This window comes from Durio zibethinus, chromosome 1 (assembly GCF_047325235.1).
Source record: "Durio zibethinus cultivar Kanyao isolate XHJ-2024 chromosome 1, ASM4732523v1, whole genome shotgun sequence".
NCBI classification, from domain to species: domain Eukaryota; kingdom Viridiplantae; phylum Streptophyta; class Magnoliopsida; order Malvales; family Malvaceae; genus Durio; species Durio zibethinus.
In genome coordinates this window covers 33,296,267-33,309,095 of record NC_143162.1, presented here as the reverse complement: position 1 = coordinate 33,309,095, position 12,829 = coordinate 33,296,267, and the positions used below count along the sequence as shown (strand labels likewise).

General features: G+C 29.9%; 1 protein-coding gene across 1 annotated transcript; it reads right to left on the bottom strand.

Moving 5' to 3' along the window:
- Positions 1-4,090: 4,090 nt before the first annotated feature.
- Positions 4,091-5,287, bottom strand: LOC111312402 (protein PHOSPHATE-INDUCED 1-like). Its single transcript, XM_022912615.2, has one exon. It carries the CDS (start codon positions 5,183-5,185, stop codon positions 4,208-4,210), a length of 978 nt encoding a protein of 325 aa, XP_022768350.1. The 5' UTR covers positions 5,186-5,287; the 3' UTR covers positions 4,091-4,207.
- Positions 5,288-12,829: the final 7,542 nt, after the last annotated feature.

The window sequence follows — 12,829 nt, the reverse complement described above, 5'->3', positions numbered from 1 at the left end:
GTAAAGGAGTTTTAAAATCAAAATAAATGCCAGACGTAAAGGAGTTTTAAAATCAAAATAAATGAGAAGAGTCACCATTAATCTTTGTTAGGGTGTGATTGGTCACCCAAAAGTTTATCTTTTTAATAAAACTGTAAAAGCAAGTTTAAAGTTTATCAAAAAGATAAATTTTGATCTAAGAAAATCAGGTTAGATTCGAGAGTCGGTTACATGTGGGGAATGATTAGCACCCCCATAATGCCTTTAAATTGGTACCATTTAATCATGCATTATTTTTTATGTTGGATAAAGTGGTTTTGACTTAAAATTTAATACTAATTCCTTTTGTTTAAAAAAATATTTTTGCTAAAATTTTTATTTAGAAATTTGAGAAAATCTTTAAGTTAAAGAATTATCTTAAAATTTTTCAACATCTAGACAGAATTTAAAATAACTCTTTTCGCTTAAGATTTAACACAACAATCCTTAAAATGAAATAACACTCTTTATAAAAAATTATTGGTAACTCTCCAACATCTAGGTAGAGTACCAAAAATTATTTCTTTCGAAATGTTATTTTTATTTTTTTTTAAAATTGCATATTTTTAAAAACAAATAAATAAAAAAACATTTTGTACGAAAAAAAGATGATACTATCAGGTAAGTAACAAATATGCAAAATGAGTGCAAACAATAACAAATAAATGCATGTAAGCTAATAGGTGCTATGTATAATGAAATGCAAATTTGAAATTGGACTCTTAAATATAATGAGACCATCTTGACTTCCCAACATCTAGGCGGAGCTTAGGTGCAATTGTTCATATTTAAGATCTCATTTTATATTATTATACTTTTTATTTATTGAAGTTTTTGATTCATTATTAAAGCGCATTAAGGACTTGCAAGAAAAACTTAATGGAATAAAGTTTCTTAAAAACCTCATCATTCAGGCCGCATTCGAGAATAAATTACTCCATTTGAGATTTTCACACATATCTTTAAAGTTTCGAAATGGTTTTAAAATTGGGTATAGGTCAAGGTTTTAAAGATTTGGTGAGTTTCAGTCAATGATTTGGGATTTTGTACCAAATTTGGGGTTTTCAAAATTTTGGATTTCAAGGTTTAGGATTTTGGATTTTAGGGTTAGGGTTTCAAGTTTCAAATTTTGGGGTTTAGCTTTTTGATTTTAGGGTTTGAGATTTGGGGTTTTGATTTTAATGTTTGAGATTTGAAGTTATGGTTTTAGGGTTTAGAGGATTTATGGTTTAATTTTAAGGTTTAAAGGTTTGGAGTTTAGATTTTAGAGCTTGGAGCTTCGGGGTTTTGATTGTAGGGTTTGGAATATGAAGGTTTTAATTTTAGGGTTTGAAAGGTTTAGGGTTTCATTTTTAAGGTTATGAGGTTTAAGGTTTAATTTTAGGGTTTGAGAAATTTAGAGTTTCATTTTTAGGGTTTGAATTTTAGGGTTTGGAAGTTTTAAGGTTTAATTTTAGGGTTGAGAAATTTAGAGTTTCGTTTTTAGGGTTTTGATTTTTAAAATTTGAGGTTTGGGGTTTTGATTTAAAGGTTTGGATTTTAGGGGTTTTGGATTTTGGGGTTTGAATTTAAAGGTTGAGATTTTAGGGTTTTGGATTTTAGGGATTTGGATTTAAGGTGTTTGGATTTAAGAATTAGTGTTTAACATTTCGTTTTTCAGAAAATGCGAACATCTCTAAAAATCTCCAATATCTAGGTGAATTTTCGGAGCAAGTTTAATTTTAACGATTTTTGAAAATTAATCAAAATTTTCTTATATATTTCTTTTTTTATGAAAATTTATTAATAATAATTTTTTAACATCTAGGCGAAATTATTTTTAGGAATATGTTTTATTCCCTCAACCATCTAGGCAAAGAAAATAAGAAAAATTATTTATTATTATTATTTTTTAAAGCATTTTTAATATATATTTTTAATTATTATCTTACTTGTTTTCATTTTTATTATTATTAAAATAATTAAATATTTATCCTAACAAATTTAAAAATTCATCATACATAACTATAAAAAATACTCAAAATAACAAAAATAATAATATATAAAAAAAAAATTTACCTGAATCGAATCGGTCAATGATTTGATCAACGGCGGTTTAGTTGGAACGAAAAGGGTTTGGTTCGGCGTGCAATTCGATTGAGCCGACTAAGGAACAGTTCGGGCTTGTCTAAGGAGCGGTTTGGTTCGGTTTGGTCAAACCGGTTCAGATTTGCTGAGGAGCTGGGTTGTCAGGTTGATTGCGCGAACGCCAGGTCAGGTCCGAGTCCATGAGCGGATCCTCCCCTGTCAAAACGACATCGTTTTGAGCTGGTTAATTTTCTATATAAACCTTAAAAAAAAAAAATTTGCTCATTTTTTCTTTTGCTAAAAAAAAAAAATCTCCTCAGTCTGAAAATGCTCTCTGGCTTCGGTCGGAGTTCGGTGCCGTGCCGCAGCGCCAATCACCGTTGTGTCGTCATCGGTGATCGAAAAATTTTCAGAATTCACCAAAATATCCTTCTCAACCCCCTGAGCTCGAATCTGCTATCTTTTTCACGAAAAAAAGCCTCGATCGACGTAAATTGGGGTTTGAAGATTTCTGTTTATTCTCTTTTTTCTTTTTTTTCTATTTATTCTTTTTTTTTCTTTTTTTTTTTTGTAAATCGAAGACTGATTTAATTTTTTTATTCTTACAAAGAGCTTTGGCGCTGAGGTTCCTCCCTGCGGGGAGGACTGTGTTTGTCTTTTTGTTTATGTTTTTTTTTTTTGTGGTTGGTGTGGGTTCTATTTGGGGTTGTTGAAGGGAGAGGTTTGGTTTGGTGTTTGGATTAAAAATGAGAGGGTACTGAAGGCAATATGTCTGAAAGTTTCGAAGATCTGTCCGAAAGTTTTCGATAGGGGATATCCGAGAGAGACTGAAAAGGGAAACGTTAGGGGTTTTATAAGACTGAAAATGGTGGTAGCCATTGGAACATACATCTGACGAGGTATGGGTGTGATGGCAGGGTAAGGTTGATAGTTTCGAGCAGTTAGGGCAAGTGAGGTACAGGGGTTCCAATAAGATTAGAGATAGTGGTGACAGGGTGAATGGCAGTGGTGGCATGTAAAACACCATTACCATCCTGATTTTTTTTCCTCTTTTTTTTTTTATCAATTATCACTTTTATTTTTATTTTTTATATTAATTAAATCAAATTATTATTATTAAACCAAAGATTGAAAATGATAGATGTGGACAAAATCCAATGTTTACAAAAATTCAATTGAATTACCAATAATTTAATCTTTCCCTAACCATTTCGCAAATTTCTTTGAAATTTCCCTTTCATATTCAACTTTTGTAAAATTTAACTGTTTAAGCAGATATTACAAATGATTTTAAATTATATATAAATATTTAATATGATATTTAATTTTAAAAAAATTTAATATATTAATTAATATAATATTTAAATAATTATTTATTTATTACGTATCATTATTTAAAATTAATTATATTTAAAATAAATATTATATGAATTATAAATTTATAATTTAAATAGTATATTAAAAAAATTTTAAATTTTAATATCATATTAAATATTTATTATAGTTTTAAAATATTTTATGATATTAACCCTGTCACGAATAAAATAGCATCAGAAATCCCAAGGCACAAAGTTATAAATCTTAGGACAAGACATGTGCTAAGCAAAAAAAGCACTAGCGTGAATAATTGTCTACAATAATTTTACCCGAAATAATGTCCATAATTGCTTGAAAATGAACGTTGTCCCCGGTGGGGTCCCAATTCTTGCTGGCAACTGTATGTTTTTTTTTTTTTTTTGGCACTTAACATTTCAACATCCATATCTGCTCCAAATCTGGGCCAAGAGAACCCGAGAAGCAGAAACGGAAGTTTCTGGTACAAAGTTTTACCTACATTCTTGACCAAATCCCGTACCAATTGTATAATAATAAAAAAAAAGTGGTAATTGTTAATATGTGAAAGTTGGGAATGCTTAAAAAGCATAAGAGCTACTAAGCTGATTAGAGAGATTAATAATGTAAAATTAATAGTCCTACCAATAACTTGAACGTAAAGAATCGCCAATTATGATAGAAGCAAACCAAAGTAGTTTGCTGATCTATTATTAATTAATAAATTAACAAATAAAAGAATTACATTTACATTCTGCTGACACTAAATGCTAATCACAACTTCGAATGGTTAGACCAAAGTTGAGCACGATGATGTAGCAGGATCATACAAAGCAGGAAGCAAGTATTTCCTTCCATTGTCACCATGAGCATTGTAGCTAGCACCAGTTGTAGGGTCTTGCAGTAGGTTTCCTGCATAGCCTGGATAAGCCCCTTTACCATAAATTCCAGGACAAGCTGATGAAGCCTCCAATGGTGCGTCAGCTGGGCCCTGGAAGTAACCATTTCCGAAAGGGTTCGTGACAGTCCCGGCTAAGAGGCTAGCCAAGTTGATCACCATGCCATCAAGACCCACATTGTTGTTTGGTGCAACCAAAGGAGGGCTTTGTGGTCCGTAGATTGGCTGGTGGAATGGCCAGGCACATTGACCAGGGCACTTGGTCTGGGAGTTACCAACCCAAATGTAAGCGAATTTGGAGTACGTCTTGGCCTTGATGTGACCATTGCTTGATCCCAAGGCAGACCCATGAGTCCCACACCGGTTCATGCAAAACCCTTCAACAGCAACATCAGATGCTGTTAAGACAACGTTAATAACATTCTTTTGTTCACCCTTTGATGCCAATTCAACAATTTGTTTGTTTTTGAGCGACTTCCCAAGTGAATAGTTTTCATCAAGAATCTGTTTTCCCATAGACACGGAAAGAGAGGATTTCTTAGAGGTGAGGTGGTAATATTTCTCGGTGGATTTCCACCACTGGGCAACCGTGGGTTGGTTGTTTTGAGATGGTGTAGTCCTAGATGAAAGGGAAGTGACAAAATCAGAGATAATAGCCCTCTCGGAAGGCTTGAACTTGCCATACCAAATCAGATTGATTGTAATTTTGCCTGAAAGAAGAGGACCATTGTGGTACGTCAAGAGCTGAGGGTGGTCTTCTACCACTTCACTCAGCTTCCTTCCAGCCAAAGAGATTTGAAACAAAGAGATCAGAAGGAAAATTTTTAAGACAATTTTAGTAACAAAAGAACCCATTTTGTTTTTTGACATAAAAAAAAGGTACTGCTTTGAATTTGTATAGTATCAAGCAGAGAAAAAGACCAAGCTGAGATGGCTATGAGTTTGTGTTTGAGTCGAGGATTTGACAGGGTGAAAAAGGGTATATATAGGCCTGGAAAAGAGTTTAGTTATTGAACTTTAATTAGTTTTTTGAATTAAAAAAAGTTTTGGAGGTTGAGTGAAGCAAGGGAACCTGCAGAGAAACAGACAAAAAATGGAGTGAGATGGGCTTTTCCCATTTACGAATTGCAACTTGGCCAGTAAGAGCGCGTTTTTAAGCCAAAAGCAGCAAAGAAAACAGTTTTTCCCTCTTCTGCTAACCAGGGCATTTGACATCACGGCAACAATGAAATTTAGCAGTGTAATCAATGCCAAGAAGGCGCGCGTTTTTAGGTTTCTTGCGGAACTGAGAGAGCTCTTTCGTCACTAGGAAACAAAAGCTAACAGCCTGTCAGAGTTTGCCTAATCTCGAATTGACCAAAATAACCTTGGCTTTCTAGCACATTACGAAACACTGGAAGGGTAAATACGGGAAAAGGCGTAGATAATCGTGAAAAGACAGGCTGGAGTTAATTTTATTGGGAACGGCGGACTAATCCAGCTGGCAGTCAGCGAGTGGGTAAAGAGATTTTTGTTTTTGCCAAAACTTGGTAAAGGAGATGAAGCTTGGGTATCCTAGGTGAAATGGGACGTGAGAGTACGCGCCTGCGGCTATTAAAAAAGGGTGGTGAAAGGATCGTGGAGTGAGAAAAAGCGATTTGTTAATTGGCTTAGCTGGATCGAGCTAACATGAGCCAGGGTACAGCTGTGGAATGCTAGTGGTCCGCTACGGCAGACAGCCATTTCCAGGCCTTCACCGCCTGTCAAGAAAAAAAAAAACAAAAGCAAAAACAAAATTTTGGTACTTCCTGTACTTCGTGAAGGTGAACGCTGGTTTCGATTTTGAAGTTTGAAATTCAAAATTTCTTTTGGGTTTTTTTTTTTTTTTTATTAAAATATATAGTTTTTACAGAAATAGAAAACAAAATTTAACAATTTTATTTTTTCTTCAAATAAATGGAGATCAGAGCTACGTTATATCACTGTGATATCAGTAGTTGTGTGTAAAAATGATCTGTACTTTGTTGATATAGTGATACAATTCTTTTCTTCTTGCAAAAAAAAAAAAAAACTGTGACTATTGTAAATAATACTAATAGTACTATAATTTGAGGATGGCTTCCCTTTTGTTTCCAACAAAAAGTTGATGTAATGATTCTTATTAGTGTGATAAATTTGAAGTATAACATTAATTTTTGTTACTAAATATCATTTTTTAAAATATTTTTAAATGATTAATGATTAATTAATTTTTTTTTAAAATGATGTTACTAAACAAGACCAAATTAAAAGTATAACAATCGAATGAACGGTTAAAATAAAATAAACATAAAATTAAACGTCATCCTGTCTAAGCCTAAATTTACGAGCTTAATTAAAACATTATCCAAAACCTAATCTAGCTATCGCAAGGCGTTGACTAATTTCTTCAGTAATTAATTATATCACATTATTCTCATATCTTGATACAATATAAAAATATTTTCTTATATCTTGTTTAGTAATTAATTATATCACATGATTCTTATATCTTGATACGTACAATATAAATTATAATATTGCTGAATTGGTTGCCTAAATACTAAAAACATAAAACTACTACTGCAAAGTGTCTGAGGGGGATTTTCATATAATAACGACCTTGTTGCATATTTGCATTTACGGGGCCAAAGTTTAAATAAAATTTGTGAAATTTGTATTAAAAATGATTCAATAAAAATTTTAATTTTAAATTTAAAGCAATAAATTAATAGAGTTTAATGAGAATATCAATAATATGTAAAATAATTTAAAATAATTTTTATAAAATTTAAATTTAATAAATACTTATTTACTAATAAAAATTTTATCAAAATTTTTAGTAAAAATAATTATCTAAAAAAATCAAAATTTATTAAAAAAATTTAAAATTTTATACATTATGTAACAAAATCTTTGAAATTATTGATTTAGATTTTCAATTTTAATTTTTATTTAATCAATTTTAATAATAAACTTCATAAACTTTTTCTAAGTTTTTCACAATCATACATAGCCTAAAAAAGTAAAAATACTTCACTTTTTATTTTGCAAAATTGTTTTAAGTTTCGAGAATCTAGCCTTCTGTAATTAAAAATCTCATTAACCATGAGCATAACTAAAGTTTAAATAATGTTTTTTATATGAAATCTATGACTAAATTTCATGTCCTACATCAGATTGATTCTCTTTGTCTGCAATCCGGATGGTTTATATAGCTGTATCCGTCTCTACGTTTACCAAAATTTTAGGTATTTCAATAAACATCACGGATACAATGATCAGTAATTTTTTTGGAGATTTAGGGTTTGATCAGTTTCAATTTTCAACAAAGATCATGGATACAAGTTGTAGATAATTAATTTAACCATTTGATAAGGAGTCCGTGATTAGATGGCTAATTTCCCTTTTGCATTACAGCTGTAAGAGATCATGAGTATGATTCTGCTGCATGCTTACATAATTAAGATTTACGATTATATTATCTGTAAAGCATGGATACGACACAGAATATTAATGTTGGTCTGGGCGTCAAATGTTCGCGTTCTTCCCAGCCGCTTTTAATTCATATATTTATGAAATTATGAGCTGATCAATTTAGCTGTAGAAGACTTTGGAAAGCAACATTTTTTAGACGTTTATCCAAAGTCAATGCTCACACCTTCTCGGAAGGATACGGCAATACTAGAATGACGAATGATCCAATGTCAACTCTTCCATTTTTCCAGCTCCAGTCTACGATCTACAGGCTGACTTTAGAATGAGCTAGATTCCATTCTTCAATTATTGGCTACGCTTGGGTAAACACCTCTCGACGTTTCGGAATTCCGTGTTGGGAATTTGCTACTCTTTGTATTCCCTAACTGTTCCAATCCATACATATTTTAAGGTTATTATAAACTTCAAAAAGCTACCAGCGCAACATTTGCAGTCTATGCTTTTTCTGCTAGACAACTTTTCTATTCATAACCCTTGAAGAAATCTGTACGTGAGTAGTATATTATATATATTCATTTGGCAGCTCACTTAGACACCTTGGATGCCGCCAAGCAGCGGCATCCGATGAGCTCGAGCAGGGCATCCAGCCTGTCTGAAGCCTGATGAGCTTGCTTTTGTTCCCATACTTGCAAACATGGTCACCCAAAACTTTGAATACCTTAAACCTGCACGATTGATGCGTTGAAACTCTTACTCCTGGTCAATTAAGCAAATAATAATAATAATATGTGATACTGCTCATCCACTACGTAAACAGGCAAATAATAGTTGTATGCAACAAAAAGTATCAAACACATGATCAATCCAAGCTAAAATTGCTGTTTTGTCGTTCAAGATGGCAATTAGAGATTTTTAGTTGTCATGGTACCAATTTTAAGTTTACATTCAGACGATATTCAAAATTATCAGATTAAAAAAAAAGTAATTAAAAATTATATGTTTAAAAATAATAGCAAATGGATAGAAAATTAAAATGTTTAAAAATATTTATTAAATAAAAAATAAAAAATTGTAAACATAAAAAAAATTAAAAACAAAAGCGAACAAAATTAAATTACTTTACACATGATGAATTTTGATATTAATTTTTTTATTTTTTTATTTTTTATAATTTAATAAAAATTTATAAAAAATAAAAAGTAAAAAAACAATTTAAAAAAAAAACAAAAAGAGTGAATTCCCCTGAAAAAATAAAATTATTTTATAATAAATATATAATTCAAAAAGTAATAAGTATTGTAGACATCTAATTTTATCCAAATCAATTCAAATTTATTCGATTCTTATGTTCAATTTAAACGTTTCAATTTGAACCAATTAAAACATTTTAATTAGATTGAGCCTATTTCAACTGATTTTGAACTATTTGTTTTCAAAATTATTTGGCATAGCTAAAATCCAATTCAATTTAATTTAAGATATTTCAAAATTTGATCACTTTGACTTGAAACCCTAATGAAAGTACAAAGTTCAATTGTTAGTTCAAATTCAATGTCCAATTTCATTTTATTTAAAATTAATTACTTTAAATAATTAAAAAATCAAAAATTAAATTGACAGGGTTGGCCAAATAACCCTCCATTTTCTTGTTTGCTTTTCCAAGCTTTCTGGTTTTCACCGTCCTTATTACCTACTAACTTCCAGCATAATTCGACGAAAAAGGCTCCAAACCCCAAATAGTAGCTAGCAAGCCATTGCTACCGACTGTAACTACATTCCAAAAATTCCAATCATCTTTTCAAAGGGATTGAAGAATATCTACCGGGGACTTCTAATAATAAGGGAATTCATAGGGGGGATTAGGGGAGTGAAGGGGAACAAATTTTTCACAGATAAAAAAAAATCCTAACAACCCCACTTTTGCATCGGCAAGCCTGGCCTCTTTTCCTACAGCCTCCACCGTGATCACCTACCTAAAATCCTACCTTTTCTTTTCAATGACCAAGCCCAATCCCCATTCTTAACATTTTCAATCTCACCAATATAGCTACTAGCAACAACCAACAAACAAAAAGAAAAACATAAAGCTGAATAGCCCCCTCAAGCTTGACAGAACCCCATTCTGTCTTCATCACCCATCATTGCACCTTCAAATCCTAGTTGTCCTCCATTTTCCATTATCATTTGACACCATCGAAATCCCTTCCACCCCCACAGCCTCGCCCTCACCAATGCCACCTCACTGTCAACAGACAAAAAAACAAAAAAAAAAGAAAAGAAATCAAACATATCCCTTAAAAGGGTACACAGTGCCAGAAACAAGAAACACTACTAAGCAACACAATATCACATTAAAAAAAAAAAAGGAACAAACAACAAAGAAAAAGCCAAAAGTGATGGGGGTTTCGCTTATTGGGATTTCCCTTTTAGGTTTACGGGTGTTAAGCTTGTAAGAAGAATGTTGGTAGTTTAAAATGTAGTGCATTTTACATTGAATAGAAAGATTTAATTATTGATAAATAAAATTAATTATTAATTTTATTCATATTTTAAATAATTATGTTTGAACAGAGATAATTATCATATTATAAATTGTTATAACTATTTGAATATAAATAAATTATTATTCGTAAATGTCATGATTATACAAAATGTCATAATCATCTGAATAAAAGTTTATGTCTATTCATTCATTATAAATAAATATTTTAGTATAACCATTTTCACTACTTCTGCTTACAAAGTTTTGAAGCTTTGTTGTATTTTAAAGGTATAATTGTTTTTATAAAAGTATTTTGCACACCTCAAAACTAATTTTTTAATTATTTTTTGTCTTTTCTTATTTATTGTTTCTAATAATTTAAAGGCAATTATGCAAAATTTATATTTTGCATGAGGAAGAGATAAGAAAATAAATTGGCATGATTTGGAGATCAATAGTAGAGAAGGCTTAATATGTCAAAGGATTAATGTTTTTATGGACCAAAATATTAATTTTTATAAAGATTTTCATTAGATGTATGTATTTTATTTTTTGCATAATTACAATTAAAAAGATTGATTGAATGAAATAAATACATTAACAATTTACTTCATTAGTATGTAAAGTCAAAGCATAATATGTAAAATATTAATTACATTACATAAGTTTATGCATATATTGAAATTGACTCCACAATTAGGTTTAATGAATTATATTATATTTATTTGAAAATTTGATGCTTATAAAGATTGAGATGGAAAATAACCTAAAAACATAAAAGTGAAACACATGAATTGATTTATGACCAAAAGAATTATCACTTATTATCAAGTAACGAATTAAATTAGGTTTTAATAAAATAATCGATTATTTAATTGTCATATTTTGGTTATATATAGAACAAACAAATTGTCCAATGGTTTCTATGAAACTAATCAGAAATGGGTAAAGAAATTTATCATGAAAAATTAGATGTAAATAGAAAATATACGCAGAAAATAAGATTTAGTTACAAGATTAGTTTTATTATTAAATCATTGCACCAAATTTGAAATAATAAGTTAAGTCAAGCTATTTGTATGGTTCTATCTTTATTGATCATTTATAAAGTCAAATCTTGATTTTTATATATTTTTTAAATTTATTATTGGTTCAAATTTTAACTAGTGTTTAATTTTCATAAAAATCAATTAAAATTAAATTCATGTGAGTGAATAATTATTATTAAGATATGGTGTTTCATGAATTAATTGGTGGTTAATAAACCAAATCATTATTATCAGATTCATAAGTAATATGACATGTATTTTAATTACTGAGTGTATTACACTAGAAGTAATTTCACAAAATAAAATTTTATTGTGAACAATCACAAAGTGAAAATTATAAATAGCCGTTAAAGAGTTAATTAATAGTTACACAAAAGCACTATTGCTTTTCACATCTGGAATATTAATTAAAGAAAAGGCATGTCATTAAAAATATTAAAGCATTTATCGGATACTACCATTTTAAAGGATGTTCATTAATGTCTAATTAGCCACGTTTATAAGTTAAAAAATAACAAGCAAATTCAGTGTTCCAAAGGCACCAATACATGTATGTGTTTAATTTCATTTTGTGATGGCATGGAGAACATTGGTACAGTTGACCATATATTAAGAAAATGAATTGAATACGAGGAAATTTTCTTTCTTATACAATTAAGAAAGATATGGATTACGACGATAAAATGCTATCATCCAATTAATACATTATTGGTTAAATACAATGAATATATTTTTGCTTCTTATACCTAAAAAAATGATTTTTTATAGGTTGTTAAAATGAAAAGTGAACAAGTTTTTGAGATGTTCAATAGTTTCATGACAGTGACAAGGATGTGGTTGGTTATACACCATATTAACATACAAGCTTAGATAATAATATTGGTTTGTGAAACCCATAAACCTTGGAGTTAGCCAATCAATTATTTAACCAATGCAAATTCATAATGAGTTTTTGCATGAAATATGAGTAGAACTCATATTATAATTATTGTTTATACTATTTTATGAAAATGATTCTTTGGATTCATATTTCATGACTTAAGTTGATATGGTAATCTAGATATGAACATATTGATTACAAAATGATTGTAAAAGTATTTGAAATTAGAATTAAATGTACTATGAACTTTTATTGTACATAGGCATATTGGTCTTATGAGTAAAATTTGAATTTATTATATATCTAAAAATGTTATAACCAATTAAATGTGATAAATAATAGAGATGTATAGGCTGCACAATGGTAGAGAAATAAAATTATCATAAAATTTTAAAATTAAGTTTAGCGGTTTCAATAATTATGAATTTGGAATTGGCCATTAGGTAATTAATATATGCATTGAAAACTTATGATAACATTTGAGATAGTTGATTTTAATTAAAAACCATCACTATAAATAAGATAACTCCAATAGCCAAATCTACATTATTTGTAGGTATGATGTGAATTATTATGGTTGGCTTAGAATAGTCATAAGCCAAAATTGATTCCACAATCTTGATCATGTTGTGGTAATTTTTTGTTTGGTATATGGTTTAATTTTTGGA